This window comes from Meleagris gallopavo, chromosome 1, assembly GCF_905368555.1.
Source record: "Meleagris gallopavo chromosome 1, MGAL_WU_HG_1.1, whole genome shotgun sequence".
NCBI classification, from domain to species: domain Eukaryota; kingdom Metazoa; phylum Chordata; class Aves; order Galliformes; family Phasianidae; genus Meleagris; species Meleagris gallopavo.
The window spans coordinates 21,817,082-21,841,540 of NC_139404.1; the positions used below are offsets into that span (position 1 = coordinate 21,817,082).

The 24,459-nt window shown below is 37.2% G+C and overlaps 1 protein-coding gene across 1 annotated transcript in view; it reads left to right on the plus strand.

Moving 5' to 3' along the window:
- WASL (WASP like actin nucleation promoting factor) overlaps positions 1–24,459 on the plus strand; it is a 50,703-nt gene that overhangs the window by 20,610 nt on the left and 5,634 nt on the right. The window contains 8 exon segments of the mRNA XM_085218438.1: positions 6,974–7,108; positions 8,296–8,382; positions 8,922–9,018; positions 13,242–13,265; positions 18,170–18,338; positions 20,508–20,550; positions 20,834–20,987; positions 21,753–21,770. Of these exon segments, the coding sequence (XP_085074564.1) occupies positions 6,974–7,108; positions 8,296–8,382; positions 8,922–9,018; positions 13,242–13,265; positions 18,170–18,338; positions 20,508–20,550; positions 20,834–20,987; positions 21,753–21,770 (727 nt within the window).

The following is a 24,459-nucleotide window of genomic DNA, read 5'->3' on the forward strand; positions in this document are numbered from 1 at the left end:
AAGGATCTGCCGACAAACTCCAGAAGTTCTGTATTCATTTCTATGGGAAAAGGGTATAAAATCATGTCTGTAGCATCTGAAGTTGACTTTTGGCAATAAACAATTGCCTTCAGAAATAAGTTTATAAGTATTTCTTTAAATGTGTTTTTACGAACTCTAGTAGCTTTGAAAGTTTAAATGATTGCCTTTTATTCAGATTGCTCAGAACGTAGTATCCAAATCCCCAGTGAGTGAACGTTGTCAAGTGCAAGATGCGTTTGTTCAGGAGCCGCTAAGATGTAAATTCTAAGTCGGTCTCGGAGTTGCATAAATCTACTTTACTAAAATTTAATTTCTCAGTCAAAATATTGTAGAGGTCTTGAAGGATATTTTTATCTACGGAGAAGTTTATGTGTGGACTGTCAAGGCAGTATCGCACACAGTTATTCTGTGAGGTGTAGGAACCTTAAGTAGCTTGATCCATGACTGTTAAGGAATAGACTAAACAGGTAGTCAGACTGCATCTGTTTTACTTGTTCCATCATCCTGTTTATAAAAACTGCAGAAGGTGCAGCTGCCAGTTGTGAGTATTAAAGACAACCCCAAATTTTAGAAGCCTCAACATCTTGTGCTGCCTGAAGTGGACCTAAACCATCCTAGTAGTCCCACCTGTTTGAGAAGTGGATCACATACTGTCCAGGGCTGATGAACACAGCGGGCTTCTTTCTGAACTTAGCTGAGGTCAAGTTCTTAGTGTTTCTGTGGAAGAGCCAGGAAGTATTTTTGTCCAGTATGGCAAATGCCTCGCCTACTGACAATGTAGAAATTACATTCTTGCATGTCATCTAAGTGGCCTAATTAGAGATCATCTTAATAGAGGGGCTCATTCAGTTCATTTAAAAGAGTAGTTGGAGGATTTTGTGGTGCATGCCGTCTGTAGGATTACTCAGTGATGAGTGCATTCATCCTGGAAGTGGGATATCAGCTCTTCCTAGCACGAAGGGAACACACTGATCTCATATGGCAGGGGACATCCATGGTGCCAAGAAAATAGCAACATTTTCTCTTAACACAAGAAGTGGAACTGCCAGGGAGTACCAGCAGAACTGTGCTCTCTGTGGCACCAAGGGCCTTCCGTTGAGAAGGAAGGAGGTATCAGCAGGTGTTGTTTATACTTTGTGTTAAGAGTGACGAAATAATGCGTGAGCCATGTGGAGCATAATGCTTCTGGAAGCTCCAGCTATTTCTGTCACTAAAGATGAGCTAATTACAGATCAACATGAAGGTATTACCACTGTCTAATTCCAGTTTTCTTCGTTTTGAATAGCATGAGCTTATTAGGGTGTTGACATTTAAATGTGTAATTGCTTAACCATTACATTTTTGAGGTAATCTAAGATTTCAAGCAATGTTTCAGATTGATTTTTTTTCCTGCAGAGTACTTGTATCCTGGGGAAAGAAATGTCAACCCCTGAGTTCTACCTAATTGCCAAATTTTCTGTAGATTAGTCTGATTTCTTGTAATTAGCTAACCTGCATTCTGGCTTCTTCTTCTTTCTCTTTTATGACTCTTGGTGAGTTTTGTCCTCCTTCTTCATGACTTGAATAATACTTGGCTAGTAGCAATTTCCTCAGTAGTGAAGCTTCCTGTCCTTGCCGTGGTCAAGATTGAAGTTACACCTCACTAAGCATTTTCCACTTTGAAGTGGTACTTGACTTAGCACATCTCTGTTCTGGAACACTGCCATCTGGGGAAGCCTGTCACTTCCCACTGTGTTAAGGGCACAGCATAACAGCATATCTTTATTCTTAAACAGGTGCTCTAGAAGCAAACTGAATACTGCCTCACTGATCTAGCATCAAAGAAGAAATGAGTGACATGGGAGCATCTGGCATTATCTGGTCAGGCTTCAGTGTGTTGGCTTAGGTATAGTAGGGATTGCCACCAAAGCGGGTCTTAAAATGCTGGCTTCAGTACCTGCTCACCAGTAGTGTTATTGATCAGGATGACTTCTCCAGATACCTATTTTACTGGGGGGAAGGAATCCAAACATTTCTATTATTAGAGGATTGGGTAGCTATGTCTGAATTGCAAAGTTCACTATAGCACTTCTCATGGAAATCTTAAAGTAGCAAGTTGTGTGCACTATGACTCAAGCTGGAAGTCTTTTGACTAGCCTCCTGAGGAAGCTAAGGGCGTCATACCAGCACTCTTTTCCAAGAAGTTACTGTGCTTGGAAACAAACCACAGCTAGTTTTATTCTTGCATTATAGGGTAAGGTTATCTTTCAGTTCTATTTGCAAGATACTTCCAGGAGCTGGGAAGGGGAACTGAGAAAAGAAAATCTGTCACATGGGATTTAATTACTTCTTTTTATATGGGTCTTCACTTTTATTAGAAAAATCTTGAGTCTGAAAATCAAATGTTTTCAGTAGCATCATCAGCATGTAACACAACAGTAGTGAATCATTAGAATAATACATTATAGTTAGTTGCATTTTTTCAGGCACTAAAATGGGAATGATTGAGTGCTGGAACAAGCTCCCCCAGAGATAATTAACTTCAAGCTTAACTGGACAAGACCTTGAACAACTTGAGGCTCTGTAATTACCCTTGCTGTGAGCCGGAGGCTGGACTGGAAGACTTACAGAGGTCACAGGCAAACCAAAGTTTCCCTGTGGTTCCTTGATTTGAGCAGCACAAGCAGTTGTTAGCTGTATGTGAAGATTTGGAGATTGTTACCTCGACAGGGGATTCTGAAGAGCTACCTAGCATGATGGTTCTGTCTTGTTATCTGATGTGCCGCTGGCTGTTGGCTTGCTTTGCAGTTTTTGAGACACACTGAGTTACTCTGAGTCATTAATCTGACAGGCTGCTGCAGCAAGTGTTCATACCAGAAGCTGATCAAAGTGCACAGATAGCTGTTGCCCAGTTGGAAGCCCTCAGTAGCTGGTGTGATCACATTCTGCAGGTGCGCAGTGACTAGTTGTGGCCATCTTTTGCAGGCAGCAGGTGCTTTCATGAGCCTTGGGCAGGTGCCGCATATCCTGCAGCGTGTCCAGGGATGAGACCAGCTCTGCCACAACCAGCGTACAGCCGACACCACCAGGCTTACTGCTTCAGAGCTAATTAGTTGTTGGGGTGTGACAGCTATCTGGAATCAATGGCATGTCCTCCTGCGGAGTGTTGGCTGTGGAATAAGTAAAGGGAACCAAGGAAGGTTGACAGTCTTCTCGTGTGTGTTCAGTTGGTCGGCTAACTTCTTGTTTCCTGTGCACCTTTTCCAAATATGTAGGTATATAAAAAAGACAGAGTCCTCACCAAAAGTGTTGAGCACAGCAGTAATATCAGCTTCAGGGTCTTTCTACTAAAAATACAGTAGTAACTTTGGGTATTAAGTAACAGATGCTTACTGAAACTCAGAAAAAAAAAATAGTATTAATTACTTTGAAGATTTAGTGGCACTCCCATTCGGTTCTATCTGTGAAGTCAGTGGCATGACTTACTGTGAAGAAATATTTATGTACTGCTTTAAAGAACCCATCCTTTAAAATGCAACATTATCTTCAAGAGTGATGTGCAAAACCAAGCTATGTATGTTAGTTGGCTTCAACACGCATTGAATGTGAATTCAGAAAATGCTGTTGAATGTTTAAATTATAATATTTGCATAAATATTTTCAGATGCTGCAGTTCTGCAGTTAAAATTGAAAAAAATCCGATTTATGAGGCTTGGATTCACGAGTATCAATGGATAGAAGAGTAGGGACTGAAGTAAAATGAATTAAATTTTGTCATCTTCTTACTACCTAAAATGCAACTTTTGTTTTTTGCTATATTATTCATTTAATTAAAAAAAATAAAATTGTAATATAAATAAATAAAATTGGAATTCATGACTGTGTTCTAACATGTGAAAACCTCATTGCAGACCGTCAACTGCAATGAGGAATTTGCAGGAATTTGCACAACACTAATTTTGGTAAAGTTTAAATGTAATTGAACACTACACTTGGTAGGCCCTGAAAGAACAACTTTGTTAGATTGAGTGAAATTGTTCTGTAACTTGCAAATTAAGCTCTACTCCTAGAGTTTACATGTGTAAATTAAACCCATTACGATTGTGCAGAATGAGAAGACAGTGTTTTTGGGTAATACTCTGTCTGTTAACAGGAGCCTGCTGACTCAAGGCTTTATACGCAGATCTTGTGGAGTCACCACAATGGCGGGTTCACCGAGATAATCCAGTTGGTGCTTTTGCTGCCAGATAAATAGAATAAAAATGTCCTGAACCCTTTTCTGAAACAGATTGTTCTTCTGCACTTTGAATTAAGGTGCATAAATTGCTGCCGAAGCCACCTATTTCCCCGGATAGTCTTGTTGGGAGGAGGCTAGTGGAGTCACGTTTGTTTGTGAGGTTTGAGAATGCTTCTTGTAGGGGCTCTGGGATAATTCCTTTGGTGGAATGTGATGCCTTCGTGATCGCAGCTATAAATCAGCCAACTTTCACTCCTTTTTGTTCTTTTGAGCCTCCAACACTATCAGTTAAAAAATTAGATGAAATTTTGGAAATGGGAGGAAAGGCTGTTGTATCTGTACAAAATCTTGCCAGCTGTGCCCAAAATGAAGCCTTTGTCAGTTGCAGTTTAAGGTAAAAGTAACATCTGTTATACCTGCGACATCTGCCATCATACTGGTTTGGTGCAGTATCATGGCTGATTCAGGTTTCCTTTTTCCTTACCTGGCAAGTCATGATTAGTTTTTATTACTCTGTAGACTCTAGGGTAAATAAGCCATGCTTTACAGCCAAAGAGGTGACTGAAAAGTGATTCGTTTTCCAGATGGATATCAGAATGAATATCATGATGCATGATATTCAGTCTTATAACATACTTCTGAAGAAGAGGCTGTGCAGAGGAACAGAATTTTGTTTTGACTTGTGAAAATTACATCACCGTTCTTTGCCAAAGGTTATAGAGCTTCCCTAGCAAGTAGCTGTCAGTTTGGCCAGTTATTTTGACTCTATCTGAATGAAACTGAAAGCTTTTTGGTAAGGAAATCCCGTGTAGATTAATGGATTCTGTGAATTGTTGTAAACCACTGGAAAAGTTTGACATGGATGATGCTGATACTTAGTAGGTGTCAACAGATACTGATATAGCACAAGATGTGCATTCTGAATGAGCAAGCTGTTTTGGCACGTAGTTAATGTTGATGAGGGTGAATTAACGCTCGTTAGAGGAGTTAAGGAAAACCTAATATGGAGCCTGTTACTCAAGGTGGATATTAGGAAAAAATTATTCTCTGAAAGAATGGTCAGGTGCTGGAATGGGCTGCCCAAGTAGATGGGGGAGTCACCATCCCCGGAGGTGTTCAAGAAACATTTAGGTGGTGTACAAAGGGACTTGGTTTAGTGGGAAATATTGGTAGTATGTGGATGGTTGGAGTGGATGATCTTGGAGGTCTTTTCCAATCTTGGCAATTATATGATTCAGACCAGATACTATCTTCCAGGAAAGTTCTGGGAACTGAAATAGATGCATGAGAACATCATCTTACTGTCCCTTAGTTGAAAAGAAATAAAACGCTTTGATTTACAGGGAAAATAGGAGGCAATATTGCTGTGACATTTTGTTGAACAGATAAAGAAACTAGGTGCATACATTGTAAGACTCATCACTACTAAGAAGGATGTATGTAGTAGGATGCATGTGAAAGTCAAGAGTAATGAAAGTAGAGATTGATTTTTCTGTTATGAATTTTTTGTTGTTGTTATAAGACCAACTTTAATATTAATTCTATAAAACAGGGAAATAAACACTATGACAGAATAGTTAGAAAAGCATTTGCAGCGTGAAGAGTCAAATAAGGAACACTGGCACTGTCTCCTGGTAGTAGAACTAAGAGGGACAGTCAACTAAAACTAGCAGGTGGTGGTCTTTTTAAATCAAAGGAGCTGGTTCTTCACAAAGTACAGGAGTGAACAGTGAAAATTACAGCCCTATACACCATTGCAATGTCCAGAAGTTCACATGGATTCAAAGAGTGGTGAGAAATCCATTAAGGGAAAACATGCTGGTTTAGGACGGCTTTGAGCTTCAGCCTGCCTTGCTGTGAGAGTACATTCCCCTTGTGTAGTGGTATACTGTTGTATTCTTTTCTAGGCCTCTGCTACTGTTAGAATGTAGGACCTGGGTTAGATAGCCTCTGGCCTCTGTAGCATTACAGAGGCAGTAACTTCTCATCCTTTGGGATGAGAACTGGCTACAGAAAAAATACTGCTCTTCAGAGGCTCCAATTTTCATTCCCTCCTTACCCTATAACAGTAGAACACAAGTCATGTTAATACTAGAAAGTAAGTTCAGGAACGTTCCCAAGGCACTGAAGGAATCTGGTATAGAATAATCTTAGTCGCTTAATAAAATCTCTCAATTTAAAAACAGGGTTATTTCATATTGCCAGCTGGGAAAGATTCTTGTCCTTATGCATTCTCAAATCATGTCCAAGAATGTTAGGATGCTTGTTGGCATAGGCCAGAACCATGCCAGAGACCATTTTAACAATTAAGCAATATAAACAGTTGCATTCCAATACCTAGGAGTGTTTCCAGGCACTGCAATTTGTAGTTCCAGCTTGAATATTGCATTCCTATTCAGTTTGAAGTACTGAACAGAAAAATTTAGTAGCACAGTAGGACTTCTGTGTGACAGCCATAGTTTGAGCTCTGCCTCTTACAGGCAAACTCTTTTTACTGATTTTTATGATCAAGGACAAAATGTTCCATTAGATTTCTAAGCCATCTAAATCTTGGAGGGGAGGGAGGATAGCACGGAAGTAGTTTGGGTTCATTTGAACTTGCCTGTCTTATTACTGGGAACATCGTCACAGTTGCTGCCTAGAATGAGGAACAAAGTTAAAAATTGCTTTGCTAAAAGATGAAATGTAAAATGTGTGGTTTTTACCTTAGAAATAATCACTTGTTTTCTTTTCTAGACGATGTCTTCAGCTGTTGTTCAAATATATGCAGCAGATCGCAATGGCATGTGGTCAAAGAAATGCTGTGGTGTAGCTTGCCTTGTAAAGGACAATCCGCAGAGGTCATATTTTATCAGAATATATGACATTAAGGTAAGTTTTTCCTTTTCAGACTTTGTTATATTCGTTCTCCATTTTGAATTGAATGATTTTAGGTGATTGCAGTTGCACTCTCGTACAGAAATCCTCAAATAAATGGGTGTTGTGAGCAGAGCATTGACTGCTTATTAATAGGCTGCACAGCTTTATTATAGTCTAAATTTGAATTATTTCATAGATATTAGCTCTTACAGATCAAATAAAGGTCAGATACAATTTTCTTACAGCTTGCAGAAGTAGTTCTCTGCTAATCAGATTTGTGAGACTAGTGAAAATTCACATATTGTCACTGGTACAGTTAGGTGTGATTATTTTAGCAGGTAGTAGTACTTTGGCTTGTAGTAATAAAAAGATGCTGTATTCTGTAGGGATGAAAACAAGAATTTTTTTTTTATGGCTAACATGTTTGTGCATATGAAAACTACAGAGTAAACATTTATTTAATATAATTTCCCACAATATGTAGTTTCATACTGGAGACCTCTGTACTATTCTGTTATTTCTCTCAGGACAATAGGAGCTAGGAGCTTAAGTGTTCCAAGATGCATTTCCTTAATAAAATAATAACACTGTGAAGTCCTACTGACTTTAACTATGGAAGCTTCCCATTCCTTTTTTAGCTAAGAGCAACTCAGTACCTGTCAGCATCCACTCTGTGAAGTCACAGATACATTCAGGAAAGCCAATTGGCAGTTGCATTTGTGATTTGGTCAGTTTATTAGACTTGGTGAGAAACCTGTTACTTGGGTGCTAGGCTATAATGCCATTTAAATATCTAGATCTTAAAGTGAGGTTTTTGCTCCCTTGAAATTAACTGTTTTTCAAGTCAATCTTGAAAAGATAACGCTGGTGGAAGTCTCCTTTGTTTTTACTACTATTAACACTATTTCACTGCTATCACTGGTCAGTACTAATGCTACCAGTGTAACTATTGCAGGATTATGGAACTTCAGGTATATTTTTTAAAATATACAAGAATTAGAACAGAAGGTAGAATGATGAAATAGTCTAATTTCTCCACACGTTCCAATATACTTGGACTGAGCTCACTCTTGGGTAAATAGCAAATGCTTAACAATATGCAGCTTCAAACTCTTGATAGGTTCTATTATGAAAAAAGCTAAACTACAGTTTGTCTCCGAGTGTTTCAAACTTACGTTGCTTTGTCTATTTTTTTCCAGGATGGAAAATTATTGTGGGAGCAGGAGCTGTACAATAACTTTGTATATAATAGTCCTAGAGGATATTTTCATACCTTCGCTGGAGATGTGAGTCTCAGCATCTTTGAATACCTACCTTAGAATGCCTTTTATTTGAATGGTACCTTCTTCTAATATAATCAAGATTTCCATTTCATTCTGTAAATTATTTAAGTGCAATATCACTTGTCCTTTTATACTTACTTATTGAAAGAACTTTGGATTTCAGTTAGAAAAATCAATCCATTAAAGAAGTACATTTTACATTTCTGTTTTATTTCAACTCCCATTAATAGTGAAATTGTTTTGACTTAGATAATATTTCACGATCATCATTTATTTCTTAAAATAAATTTTCCTTCCTTCACGTTTGATTTCAAGCTACAGGATTTTCCTCAAATGTGTTATGAGCTGTAGAAATCTGATTAGGAGGTGGACTTTCTTAGTTTAGAATGTTTCACAGTAAGCTGTGTTTTTCCAGATTTACAATGGTGATATATTTTTTTTTCTGATTATATCTTCAGAAGTATAAGAAAACGTGTAAGAAGAAAGTCTTTGTAGCACTTTCTTAGTCATGGGTGGGGGGGGTGTATTTTTTTTTTTTTCAGACATGTCAAGTTGGTCTTAACTTTGCTAATGAAGAAGAGGCTAAACTATTCCGCAAAACAGTAACAGATTTACTTGGACGACGGCAGAGAAAATCTGGTAAATATTCAGATTAATCTTAAATTTGGGACTGTTTCTGTTTTTCTGAGGGGAGGCAAGAAATTGTCTGAAAATGGCTGGAAGATTTTCCTGCTATATTTATATTTAGAAGTGTTACAAAATATAACAATATATATACAATATATAATTGTGTTACAAAAGTATACTTCATCTCTGTTGTGGGAAAAAATCTTTTCTGAAATAGCTTTTGCTCCTTCTTGCTGTGAGTTTCCTAGTAAGCTGAGGCTTGAAGAATGTGGTGTTTGAACATACAGAGCAGAAAGAAAGAAAGGGTAACCTATCAGTGGGAAAACAAGAAATCTTCCCGTAAGCTGTTTTCACATTTGACTAAACCCTACTTTAGCTCTGGGCTGTTTGCAGTGAATTTGTTTAAATTCAGCCCAAGTGGATTGTAACAAAGATTTTTACCATCTGGTATGTTCAGTAGTTCATGTGAATGAGTTATTGGCATTGGTCCAGTGCTCAGTAGAGAAATATCTTTTATTCAAAACTAATAATCTTGACAGAGGACAAGTGCATAAGACATAGTGTACCTAAATTCTCCTTAGCAGCACCAAACAGTCAGAAGCACAGTGTGCATTTTGCCAGCTTCAGGATGCCTCAGGAACATAATCAGTGTTTCATAGAGAGCTCAGGCTTCCTCCAGATCTTCTCTTGGTTGATTTCCATTGAACTCATAAACAACTTGCTTGTCTGACATTCATATGACCATGAAGAGTGAGGTGATAAAAAACACAGGTTGGATGCACATGGATGTGATCAGGCTTGCAAAAAGCTGTAGCATGGACTTGTCTCAGCTACAAGATACTTTCCTGTTGTCTATTTTAGGATTGAATTGTGCTAGCAGTGCAGCATAGACTTTTGTAAAGGGAGGAATCCCTTGGAGTAGCATCCCTGCAAGTATTTCATTCAGGTGAAGTGGCTCAAGCACAGAGCATTTGTTCCAAATCTTGGTTGGCTTGTTTAAGACCACCTCTGCTTAGAATATGTTTAGAGGATTTTTCAAGAAGTGGCATTAGTGTGTGACATTACTCGAGTAAAAGTAATCTTGTATTAGCTTGCATCTCCTGTTCTTGAAATTTCATGCTACTACACTTCTAAAACACAGTGCTGCAGTGCACCTATGACTTGGGAGAAGGCAAATACATACTTGCATTCTTGGCCACAGCAAAGTTTGTTTGAGAACAGTGGTTCAGTCAAACCTCCTGTTCACAAGAGGTTCTGCATGGAGATTTTGTTTCATCTTTGAGCAAGCAGTATTGGCTTGTGTGCTCAAGTTCATGCCATAGGATGAGTTTACTCCCTTCTCTCTTTAGTGTTTCTTAGAAGGTAAATAACTTTATCCCCAAAAGCTTATAACTTGAAGACAATTTTAATTTAAAAAAATATATATATCACAACTGATTTTTTTTTAGTTAAGCCAGCAGATGGAGTTGTGTATTTGTCATTGATTGGACGATATCTGGTTGTGCTTATGTAATAACAGACTTTGCATTTGCCTGAATCAAAACTGATTTGTTGTTGCAGTGTATGTATTTAGTTTTATCTAAATGCCCATATAAAAATAGATAATATGTATAACATATATCATTTACGCTGTGCACATTTTCATATAAATTATTTTTATTAAATATAAATTGTGTGCATGTATCTAACACATCATAACTTCTAAAACTGAGGTAGTAATTTGGTTTTCTAACTTTTTTTTTTTTTTCCTGTTTAATGGGATTTTTACTCCCATTCCTTCCAAAATGTGTCATGTTGTGGTAGTGACACCTGACATGCTTTCTAGTGAAATAAGTATTCTGTGGCATCGCTTTGCAAGCCCTGAATGGTTAACAGGCTGCTAGGAGGCTTTTCCAGGAGTCTTATGGAAAGCTCATGTTATTGGAAGGTAACAAGAACAGCAATTCTGGCTCAGGAAGCCGTGTCTTTGTGCTGACACGAGTGTACCAAAGATCATCAAACAGCTGTAAGAGGAGGCAGCAATATTCTGCTCTTCCTCGCTTGGAATGAAATATGTTCCGGTATACAGAAACTCCTGAGTAAGTGTATCTGGACCTCTAGAGGTGAAAATATGGCTTCAAATAGAATGTGTAAGACTTTACAAATACTAAATATTCTATAGAAGGGTAGAATGAGGGAGAAAGGGCAGAGAAAGAATTCTTAATGCAAGGTCCTCATCTTTTTAATATCAGACTGATTTTCATCTAGTGAAGTTCTGATTAAAATAAAATCAAGTTCTTAGCCTTAGATTAGGAAGAAATTAGAATAATTAGTTAATTTCTCTTGTATACTTACTTAAGTGAGTCACTCCATTTACTACTTCATCAGACCCCAAATAGCAGGGTGAGCAATGTTTCTCCTCTCTGCGAGCATAGTACATTCATACTTCTGGTATACCTTAATGTTAATAGCATTAATTTTATGTTTATCATCTTGCTTTATAAATGCTGATGTACGTAAACACACAAGTATCCTCTCCACGTACTGAGATAACTTTGCCTGATGCTAAATGCCATTCAAAAGAGGTTTCAATTTTTGTCTAATTTTTACAAGCTTGTAGTTCATGGCTGGGAGCTTTTTCCAGCCCTCTGAAAGAATCTGCTTCTCCAACAAGCTTTTAGTTCCTGATGCCCCTCCTAGTGCACTTCAAACTGAAAACTGAATGCAAACAAGTTTTTACTTGTTTGCTTATTTTTTACAGGCAGATGAGAGCATTTTCTTAGACATGGGCAGCTGGTGAAGTTGATCAGTAGATATCTCCATCTTCGGTCAGACCTCTTGACAGGTTATCAGCATTTTGGAAGAGGAGCTGTTATTTTCTAGTCTGCAGTGGAAACTGCAGAAAAACAAATCTAGTGTCCTTTGGCCACGGATTATTCTTATCTGTACCCAGCAAAAATTGCAGGAAGTGTTTAAAATGTCTTGTTTTGTTCTCCAGTGTTTTATCTCTTGAGCTCTTTCTCCTCATGAAAACTATAATAATTACCATGACTTGGCGCTAAGCCACTCAACATTTCCTACGAATGCCTACTGCTTTTGCCAGTTTCCCGTTCTTTACTAAATGACTTGCCATCAATCCTGTGCTTTCCTTTTCTGCTGTTGGTACTTCTTGGATAGGACTGTGATTGGGCTCCAGAAGCTGAGCAGGCTTTTTCGAATTCCAACAAAAGTGGTTTCTTAGCTTGAATATTCAAAGAAGAGAATGTGTCTGGAAAACACTATGGGTTAGCAGTTTTTCTGAAACTTGTGAAGAGGAATCTGTTACAAATTCATTTTAAGCTCTTAGGGGAGGCTCTACTAGATTCAAGACCTGAAAGGAATGTAGTGTCTTCTGTATAGAGCTGTGTTTTTTGATGAGACGAGGTGATAAACTGTCAAAAGTCTTCTGAATATCTGTGTAGGTACACAAATAGTGTATGTGCAGCTGTGGGCTGGGTTTTGTTCAGCTGTGTACTAGTTTTTGCTCTAGACTGTGCTTTGAAGAAAGATTGCAGGATTAGTAAGTCCTGTTTGAAGTGGATAGAAATGAATATTAAGTGAGGGAAGGCTCCTTCAAAGAAGAATTTACTGTTACAGGCTGAGTGCGCTGAGGTATGAAATGCCTACAGATACATCTTAAATTGTCAAGCCAAATTCTTCATGGTCTTTGAAATGGTGTGGCTTTGTGAATAAAATATCAGTGTAAGGATATTTGAGTTCTGTTCCATGTTGTTACTTTTCAGTAACAGGCGAAGTGTTTTGCTCCTCTGTGTCCTAATGTCTTCACACTAACAAAAATAATTATGAAGTACATATGCTTTTGTGTATCAAAATGTTCATTGTATTTCCACATAAAGCAAATAAAGTAAAATCATAAAGCATAACACTTTTAAAAAAATAAACAAAAATCTTTCTTTGCTGGCTTGTACCAAAACAGCTTCTTTTTGAATACTTCACCTTAGTTTGGAGTCAAAGTATATGAAACAAACTATTTCCTACTTCACATCAAGGCACATGATCTAAAATGGGTTTTTAGGGGTCTCTAAATCTTAACATGTTTTTTCAAGTGTTCAACAGGTAGGCTTTAAAGATGTTGATAGGTTAAATCCTATATGTTTATAGGTTCAGGATCACTGAAAGTGTCAAGGGAAAGCAAAGTCTAGAATGTATTTGTGTTGTGATGTCTATGAATAATAACTCTTTTTCTTTTTCAACAGAAAAAAGAAGAGACCCACCCAATGGTAAGTTTTTTGCATGAACCACTGCATTTTAATTTTTCCTGCTACTGTCAATTATGGTTTGTATGTAGTTTTGTTTTGGACTTGTTCAGGATAGTCATGTGGTAGCAGAAGCAGTAAACTCATATTCTGGAGGTTACTATATTTGTTTTGTTTCTGTTCTTTGGTGTTTGTTTAGTTGTAGTTGGAAGATTTGTGGCTTTTTAGCTGGCGTTTGTAAAGAATGTTTTTGGAGAAGGTTATGATTTTCTGTGAATAGGACAGAGGCCTTTCAGCTGAAGCTGTGAAGAAGGCTTTGTACCTTTCATTTGCTGCTTGGTCTTCAAAATATACCTGTAAAGGGTAACTATACAAAATTTAGCTGAAATTAAAAGTTAGGCTGTTTTTTCTAAAGGTAGTCATGGTCATGACAGTTTTCATAAAATATCTATAAAATTTTAACTACTGATTCTGACTGACCTTATAACATAGCCTTCTGGTAATATGTCGTACGCTTGTAAATGTTGATCTTTTTTCCATGAGAGAATATTTGAATGTATTTGCCTTGCATTTCACTGACATGAAGAAACAGATTTCTCAGGACATCCTGGTGAAATTTACAGAAGTAAAAAGAATGTATTGGTGTGATTCCAAAATTTTACCATCTTTTCTTAAGAACAAGCGAGAGATGCTCATCAATGAATATTGGAATCTTTGATCTAATTATGCTTCCAGCCTGAAACTAAAAAGAGATTTCTCTCATGGTATTTCAACCAATGCCTGATAGATTGCTGTTTGAGCAGGGATATCACCAACTAATCATGTAGGGACCCAGAACCCTGTACTGCCTGAGGAGACCTGCTTTTTGGGTGGTCCTGTGTGGAGCCAGGAGGTGAATCAATGATCTTATGTGTCTCTTCCAACTTGGGATTTTCTGTGATTCTGTGATTCTAGTCTTGGGTTTGTTCTAACCGAGACATCCAAACATCTCAGTCAGTCGCCGAAATAGATAATCCTGAACTAATCCTGAATTATGGGAAATACAGATGTGCTCTATATATCCCTCATGCAGAATACCTCTCAAAAAATGAACATGCCTTTTTCATACATATTACATTTTGAGGAAGTTCAGTCAGTAATCAGTTTAGTCCAGGCATTTTTTTTGTGTGTCCCTTCATTCAACAAAGACTGGCTTGCTTGGTTTTGAAACAATCGTACTAATACCAACCTGTGATTATGTAATAGCTACTCTGAGGTATGGGAATGTTTTAATTGTTCACTGTCTTGAGCAACATCTGTTTTCTCTCACTTAAAAAAGTTCTTTCCTGATAGCAGCATTAAGGAAGAAAAACAGTGATGGTGATGATATAGTGCCACATACCACAGCAAATTTAGCCTTGGAGTCTCTATTCTAAAAGCTGACCATCAGTAATGCAAGCAGTTTATTTGCTTAGTTTTCTGGTAGTGATTGGAATAAAGGAAACTAAACTTGTAAAAATTCCATGCCTAAAACATTCTCAGTAATTCATCCAGTCAGACAAACAACATTTTGGCAGCAAAATGTTCTTGAATAAAAAAATTCACTACTCAACTTGCATTCATTGATTTTCCCCGTTTATCCTGAATATTTTTTGAAAGACACAGAATATTCACAAGTTTGCTTGGTGTTTCAGGTTTGTAATCACTACTCAAAGCTCTCTGTGTTTTAGTAGAGTGTTCTTGCTGGGGCATTCTCTACCCTTTTATGATCTGCCTACCTTCCTTTTCTGATGCTATGAAGTGCTCTAATGCCAGGCTTCTGTGCTGGCACTTCACTTGGTGCTCATGGCCTCTGTAGTCTCAGGTGAGACATGCTGGGGGCACAGGTCATAGCCTCAGTTGGTTCTGGCCTACAGACAGCTCATTTCAGCATTTGGACCAGGTTACAGAGATATGTACTATCCACGTGTAACTGGAGGGGGGGAAAAAAAGCCCAACTGTTATAAGGTCAGATGTTTTTTCTTTTATTCTCCATATGCAATGAAATTCTACTAGGGGAAAAAAAAAAAATTGAAGAGTCTGCTTTTGTTCTGTATATCAGTATGAGTATAGCAGTTAAAACTGAACAAAAAAAACAGTCACATTTGTGTACTCCTATAATCCATGCTTTGAAGTGCTGTGGAAAATTTTATTCTCACGGTGCTTTTTTGCCTGGATTTTCTGTATATGCTGAAAGAAATGGAGAGTTGCCCAGAAAAAGCACTCTTATTTTTTGTATGATGTTCTCAATGGTACAGATTTAAGACTTTTTTTTTTTTTTTTTTTTTTAGAATTGCAGGATTAAAATCAAATTGGCATTAAGAGTTACGTAAAATGTATTAGTCTGTAATTTCCTGGGATTTATGTTCTACTCATTTGTTATAGCTAGGTCTCTTCATGCAAATAAAGAGGACTTATTGTGGTTGAACCGACCTCGCAGTGAAGTTCTGGATGAAATAAGCATTTGTCAGAGATCAGGTTTTGAGAGGATCTTTAAGAACCGTGTGGAAAAATTTTGTTTCAGCTGTTGAGTAGTTTGCATTTATTGTAGAGCTGTCTGTAGTCTGAGACGGATGTCCAGGGAGGTTCTGAAATCAGAAGAATTTCTTAGAAATTCTATTTCAAAATGTTCTGTACCACGTTTTCGGGAGCCCCTTCTGAAGATGTCACAGATGCTGATGTCATTGGATGCCTGAGGCCACTGTACTGTCAAGTACTTCCTAATGATGAGCTCTATATGCCTCTCTCATCTTCACTTATTGAGCTATCTACACCTGACGGGGAAAGTGCATGTGTTTTGATGGGAAAAATTTTGTTGGATATAAATATGGCAGTTCTAGAAGAAGACAGTTCTTTCCAGAGTTCTTTTATCCCTCGTGGGAATCTAAGGTCTAAGCCTGATGGTAAGAATAACTTTCATCTAGAGGAATTTACTATGATCTCTGGTGTGAATGTTAATATCAGAGAGTTAGGTATCAGTCCTTAATTTGAGCTCAGCTGAATAAAATTTCATTTTGCAAATGGATGCTGCTTTGCACTTGTTAGAACCAGTTCCATTCAGAACCAGTTCCATTTAGTTTTGAGTTTTACATGGATAAAGGTATATTTTCAAGGGCTAAACAAGGACTGAGTTGAGAAGGATATAAAAAAAATTGCAAGCAGTTTTCAGTGCAAGGGTATGTATTTCTTCTTGAATGTCAGTATAGCCTTTGAAAAACTATAAATATCGTTGTCTTAAGGAGAAGGTTTGATATTGGTAAATAAAGTGAATATGAACTCCTACAGTATTTTTTTTCTTTTTGAATTTAAATGAAATTTAAACCCTAATTTTGCAGTTATCTTGCGGGTTTACTTAACCTAATGTGAAGTTTTGGCTTGATAATATTTCGCAGTTGATTAAGTTAGTGCAAACTTTAAGTGTAACTTTTTCAACAAAGTGGTGCATAGGTGTGAGTGGTCAGTTAGTAGTTTTGCATTCTGTCACAGGACAGCTGTTAGATCAGAGCTCTCTCAAAGCATTTCTGCATAACAGAGAAGACTTGAGAAATTTTGTTCTGCATTTCACATGCAATTTCACAAACTTGTCCTCCAAGACTGCCAGAGGAATGTAGGAGTTGTCATATGCTTTAAAATGAGTTTTGTCTATCCCAGTATCTTGTTTGTGTTCCATAGTCTGGCCATTACTAGATGCTTCCCCTTGAAGTGTTACGTTGCAAATGGCAGATAATTTATCTGTCATATTGTCTGCTTCTCTTTTCAGGCTGTGAAAACAGCTTATTGGTCTTTCTGGAATGCCTAGGATAACTGAGTAATCCGTACAAAACACACTTAGAAATAAATAATACCAAAATAAGGTTCTGATTGTTTTAACTCTAAGGGGTGTTTTTTATCACGTGCCCAGTAAAGCTGGATGTGTGAATCGTGTTCTCATTGATTGGCTAACCATACTAAGTTAGAGTATGCTTTTCAAACTAGCCCTGGCCAAACTGCTCTTAAGTAGACTTGCTTGATTTCATTTATGGGAGAATGAGATTTATTCTTTTAGTAGGTTTCTTTGAATATACACATATATGCACATACACACATACATGAGAAAGGAATAAATTGCCTCATCGTGTTTAAATACCACTGTCACTTATTAAGAAAAGTTACCTTCTGTAAAAAAAAAAAAAACCTGTGTGGAAAATGCCCTAGGGATGTTTATACGCTACTATTCCAAAAGTAACACAATTCTGGAATGTTAAAATTGGCCATCTGAGTGTTTGTTTACTTTGTTTCTGGTGTTGCTTTCGCTGTCATGAGCTTTGTTTTTCATCTGAGACTTTGATTATTTTTCAAACCCATCAAAGAATAAGAAATCCTGTAAGCTCTGTCAATACTGCCATACCTTTGAAGATGACAATATTCCCACCTGATGCTTAATAAGCAAAGGTTCCTTCTCTGTTAAAAAAAAAAAAAAACAAAAACATGTACTGTGTTTCCAGGTAATTGCACACTGAGTATTGCTGTTTGTGGCATACACTTTTTCAAATCTTGTCTAGGACGATGGTAGTTATGTTGGCACAGTGAATGGCTGTAACTTAATCCCTCATTTCAAGTGTTCTGTGAATGTGTGTGAAAACCCTTTAATTTAGAATTAATTTATTTGCCAATTTTGCAGAAATTAAGTTCTAGCTTAAGACATTTTCCTGCCATTGCTCTGCTCTAGGAACATGCTTTTTTTCTTCAGCAAATGGCATTGTTCATCATGATTCTGACATCCAGGACCCAGTCAGATGCATGTAACACATACAGTTGTGGGTGCAGTATGAGCATTTAGCTATATGTATGCATAAAAATGTGTTCTTAATTAGAAGTTAAATATAGTTTTATGGAACCAGTAGTAAAAGTCCTGTTCTTTGTCTTCACAGGTCCAAATCTACCAATGGCAACTGTTGATATCAAAAACCCAGAAATTACAACTAACAGATTTTACACTCCACAAGTTAACAATATTTCATATACCAAAGAAAAGAAGAAAGGAAAAACTAAAAAGAGAAGATTGACAAAGGCAGATATTGGAACACCATCTAACTTCCAGTAAGGACTTATTTTGGGGGTTTTGTCAGTTATGCATGCGAATACGCAGGACTTACATGTGTGACTTACACTTACACGTGCTTACGTGTAACCTGAACTCAAGTGAATGCTAACTGGCATTCTGTGGGATTTAAAAGCAAGTTAACTTAAACACATGGGAGTTTATCTGCAATAAAAAGTAACTTACTGTCTTAAAGTAATTTTATTAAGCTGTATTAAGATGGCTTGCTTAAGTGGTCAGCTCAGAGTAGATTCCTATTTCTTTCAACTTCAACAGTTGACTCTTAAACTCATTATTCCTATGGCTGTGCACTCGTAGCTGTTCTGTGTAAAAAAAATAAAAATAAAAAAAATACATGCATAGGTCCTTACTTTCCATAACTGCAGAAATGGCATAGCTGTGTGATACCTGACTTTGTAAGCTCGGGTATGTGAGCTCACACCCCATGTCTGGTGATGAAAGTATGCTGTGTGTATATGCTTTTTTAGGAACAGGTTGTTTTTTCTAGTATTTCATAGATATCTTTGTTCTTCTAGAATAGTTATCTGTTGTTTTAAGCTTCATTTTGAAAGTTTGTTTTGGTCAGTTTACTGAGTTGACTGTTGTTCTTCTTAAATTATAATTTAAGCTTCTGCCTTTTAAAATAAGTGCAGTTATTTTGTGCATTTGTTTGCTGTGCTGAAGCAACAGCAATTTGAAAAGCTTGAGTTAGTCCAGGAGTGCCAGCCTCGATGAAGTGTCGGAAAACCAGTGTGAGGTTTATATGCCAAATGAACATCTTGTTTTTTCAAGCCATTATCTTGCATTGCTTCCACTGACATGTTTTCCCCGGATAAAATTCCATATAAGTAATGCCAGTGTTAACAGTTACAGTGATGTTTTTGCAGTGTATCAAGAGACTCCTGTTACACAGTGGACAGAAGCAAAAGGAGAGAAGCTAAAATGCATCCCTGTTCAGACTGTGCTTAAACAATTCAGACTTCGACCATATTTTTTTTGATATGAATATTGAAGTCCTGTGTCTGCTAATGTCACTTAATACTGAAAAATGAAGAATGAGAAAGAGTGAGACATAAGGAAATGTGAACAGTGATTGGTAGCTGGTCACTGTAGTAGCTGTACTGATGCAGACTTCAGCATATGCAGACGGATTGTAGTTAATGATTTGTATTAGTTTCACTTAGCTCTGATGAGAATTTGTGGAAGGCTGTGCAGAAGTGAAGACAAACAGAATTTGATGCTTTTGTTTATGTTTGTTGGGTTCTGACAATGGTGGAGCACTTCATGTGCACTCATGAAATAGTCATAGAAAAGCTGAGAATAAGATGATAAAATATTTAATGAAGTTCAAACAAAAGATAAATTCTATTTTATGTCAGTATTTGTCTACAGGATAACATTAAGTGTAATTTCAAATTTTATGTGGTAAACTTTTGAAAAAGAAGCTGGGAAGTCTCTTTCGTTCCATGTTAAATCTAGCTCAGTTTTGGGTAGCATGCACCAAAGTGCCATCATGCTATGTTAAATACTTGCAATTGCTGCTTTTTTGTAGATATGTACAAATCAACTCTTGGTGGTGTTCATTGAATAAACTATTAGAATGAGTTGTATGCAACTTGAGCTGTGATACTGGTGAAGACCAACATTCACTACTGCCCTGGGCAGGATGAAGTTGCAGCCAGTAGATAAAATGATTGAATTGCTTCTGCTAGTCAGATGTGGACATCTAGTTTTTGAGAAACAAGCAAAAGAATGAAATTATGCTTATGCTTAATGTTAATATAGATTGATATCCACTCTTTAGGTATTTACAAGCAGTGAATGACATCTCTTTTTCTTCTCTCCAGATTGAGCAGGCCCAGATCTCTCAGCCTTTCCTCAAAAGGGAAATGCTCCAGACCTCTAATATTCTGCCACAGACTATAAACTAGCAGAGGAATCTGGTTTTCCACTTGATAAAAGTGGAGAATAAAATAAAATAAAGGAAGCTTTATTCTCTTCTCAAATACGGTGCTAAAGAGTTAAAAATACTTTAGTGTCTTAATAGACTGAAGGCAGAAACTAGTAATAATGCAGTTAATTGAGTGTCCTGTTTATCTTAGATAACAAGGTCCTTTTTACTCTGATTAAGTGGACTTTTCTCCTTTTTTTTTTTTTTTTTTTTTCAGACACATTGGACATGTTGGTTGGGATCCAAACACAGGTTTTGATGTAAGTAATGTTAGTATGTTGTTCAAGCTACTGAATGATGGAAGGCTGTAGAGGCTTTGTAATGCAAATTGTGGATTAGGCATCAAATAAGTTAACTGCACATCAAAATAATTACAAATTGTATGATTCTATAATAAGTCACTCCAAAATAATGCCTTTTATTTATTTCCATGGAAACTACAAGAGATGCAAAGAACGCAATAACATTATAGGTTTTTTTCCTCACTACAAAGGATACTTTAGAAACTTCTCTGTCAAGCTCCTAAATGTATCTGACTTGCAGGTGAACAACTTGGACCCAGAACTGAAAAACTTGTTTGATCTATGTGGAATTTCAGAGGCTCAACTGAAAGACAAAGAAACTTCCAAGGCCATATATGATTTCATTGAAAAAACAGGAGGTGTGGAGGCAGTTAAAAATGAACTGCGCAGACAAGGTAGGCTTTCTTTTATTTCCATACAAAACTTTGTATGGTGTTTTTTACCCTCGGGACTGAAATAGAAGCTGTTGATGAGAAACTTGATTATTTTTTTATTCTTTGAACTTCGTATTGCCTCGGATGTATTGGGTTTCATGTTTCTTTATGCCATGCTCCATGTAAAAATGTCCATGTGTGACCCATGAGAGTACTTTCTCCTTAAGGGTACGAATGTATCTATGTCAGTTAAATAATGGCTTGTAACAGGTGACTGCATACGTATTTCATACAGGGTTTTCACTGCAAAACTGCAAATTTGCTTGTTTGTTTATAATTTTCATCTCCATCAATTTAAACTTTAGAAGCTATATTCCTGTTGTCAGTTATAGTGGAAGTACGTGAGAGGTGTGTGTGGTGCCAAGCATGTCTGCCCTGCCAGCACCACAAAAGCTAGAGACTTGTTATTTAGGGTAAAAAGTGTAAGTTTTTGATCAGGAAGATCTGATTTAACTTTCTGATGCAAGGAAATTCTGAAATAAGCTTTTTCTTTCCTAGTCTTTGTATGTGATCTCAGCTGATGCATTATCTACTACAGTATAGCAAGTTAATCTGAATATTAGGCTGTCAGTATAAAAGTTTTAAATATTTGCCTACAACACTTCTCAGGAAAAACAGAAAATGGAATAATAATGCCATTGAAATGATAGCAGTCTGGATAAATAGTTTGAGTGGCGGAGTAGTTAAAAGTTCAGGGTACAGTGACTTTGTTACATTTATTTCTAGGGCCCCCACGTTGGAGTGGTATGTACTTGAGCTGGCATCTGAGTATATGCTTTGAAGTACTCATGCTGCTGTGTGATTTCTTTCCTGGACAAGAAACCTTAATCCACATCTGTTTGACTGCAGTGCTATGAATTATGATCAAATGTTGTACATAAATTGCAAGCAAAATTCAATTATAATTTTTTTCAGCAACAAATCTTCAATTTCTTTATACAATCTTAACTCTATTAAATTAATTCTATTAAAATGTGTACAGTTCTTGATCCCAAACTGCTGATCTTGAGATTCAATTGAGAAGACTCGGCTTGGAATCTTGTAACTAGCTTGAAATACTTTTAAAGTGCCATTTTTGCTGTGTCTATTCAAGTTACGTCCACTTGCATGTATACAATTGAAAGAAATGCTGTCTTATCTTTAACATGCATGATAATAATCTGCCTCTGTGCTTTTTGATAGAGGTAGATAAAAATATTTCAGTGGTTGTATCCAGTGACGTAACGTGTAGACTTGACTGACGTTTGAAGTGTTTTTTTCTCAACTGAAACACATTTTCCTGTTTTACTGCAAGAATTTCTGTGCTTAACTGCTCACACCACTAGGATGCTGTGCAGAGAGTTGCCCACACTTCATTCTGCTAAGATAGAACTTACTTTCTCTAGTTCTGATATTGATTGTTTGGTTTGGGGTTTTTTGGGGGCAGTACTGTCAGCAGAAGATTTTCCAGACTTCCGTGTTAACAGCCATGTAGCATTTATAAAAACTAAGTTGTTCTGTTTTGCTTCTCTCATCTGTTTGGGGGGAAGGGAGAGAGGATGAGGTCATGGTGCTCTCTCCTTGCTACTCCTCCCTCTTCACTTCAGTTGAGTCCAGGCAAGCCTTCAGAAAACAAAGCTAAACTTCCTGAACTGTGTTTCCAGGACTGGGAGGTGGCATATTGCTTTAGATATGATGTAAGTGAGATATTTTGCCACAGGAAAACTTGAGCTGTGAATTCAAAATCTGCAGGCACCACAGACTGAAGCATGGCTGTGTTGTGCATCGTGTGTGAGTTGCAGAAAAGCTCTCTGTAGTGCTTGCAAAGTAAGTTGCGTTTGAAAATATTGCCCTCCGATGGCCAGAAAGGAAGCTACAGTCAGGGTAACAAAAAAGAGGAAGGCAGTGTCTTTTTTGTTTATTTTGTTTTTAAATCAAGAATGTTGGCAGTATTTCTCTTGTAAAATACATGAAATTCGAGAGGAGATTTTCTCCTTGCTGTTTCTTTTTTTAGGGGATGGGAAGCATAGAGAAGTTTGTGGAATTTGGGACGTAATGTGTGAATTTAGAGTGGATAAGTCTGTGAGATGAGCAGAGAAAGAGGGATGAGCACTAAGGTACCAGTGCCTTGTACTCCTTCAAAATCCCCTTTTTTGGCCTTTGCCCTCTGTACTACAGTGCGGGCAGCCTGTTCTGTTCTCTGAGCATGCAACAGGACAGAAGAAGTAAAGAAGCATCATCTTAAGGATAACACCCTTTTTGCTATCAGGCATATAAAATCAAATGAGAACTTTCTTAATAATCCAGGTGCTGTCATATGACTCAGTGGTAATGAGCAGCAACCACAACTTACATTACCACAATGGTATTGTGGTAATGACTTGACGGAAAGGGAAATAAAGCTGTTATTTAAAATGCCATTATCGAAGTACATTTCAAGGCCAAATGATACAATATGTTGAAGTAGCCCTGTAGTTGTTACTTTCTAAAGTCCTTTCCACAAAGATGTTGAAACTAATTTTGAATTAAAGGGATTAAGAGTTTATTTACAGAGGTTTTGAACTTTTGGGGAGGAGTGGAAGGATTTCATATCATTCGCTCATTTTTCAAGCCTATCTGAAGGATGGGCTCAGAGTTTCTGCTATTGGCAAATAAAGATTCAGCAAAAATATATTTGCCAGCGGTTGCCAGTTTTTTCAAGGTCAGTTTGTCCATATACCCAGAATTCTCATACAGTTAGAGAACTATAAGAAAGATCATTCCCAGATGATAGTTTTATACTTTAAAATGTAAAAAACTGTTTTTACAGCCATCACGTTTCATTACTTCATTGTTACAAAGCAGGAGAAACTCATATTATTAGGATAATACTTCTAAATGAGTATTAGATCATTTAGTTACTTTGCTCTTAAAAATAGGCTGATTTGCCAATCTGTAGATGGTGGCAGAAAAGAGGATAACTCTCAGTAGCCGTAAAGGTACCTTTGTTATGGTGAAGCAGTCAATGGAGAGCTTTGCAATGGCTCCTCTATCCTGTTGCCTGCAAGAGGAAACTGCTTCATTAGATTGAAGTTTTGCCCTGACCTGTCACCTTGAACTTGAAATGCTGTATCAACAGTACTACCTCATTGTTTGTCTTTGTAGAGGCTGCCACATGGTGTTTAAGGATATGAAGGCATGCTGTTAAACACAGTAATGCAGTATGTTCATCTTTGTGTCCCACCTATTCCTAATTGTAATGCATTCATATTTTTTAGAGCTTCATCTTCCAGTAGCAAAAACTTTACATCTTATTCCCTAATCAAATAATGAATTCTTCGTAGAGTGGAAATGCTGTATTGATTTTAAGTGTGTTTTCTAAAATCCATTCCCCTTGCCTTCTGTCCTCAACATTATCTTAGAGTATTGTTTTGAATTTTTTTCTACATCCTTTAGTGGGGAATTGAAACCTTGA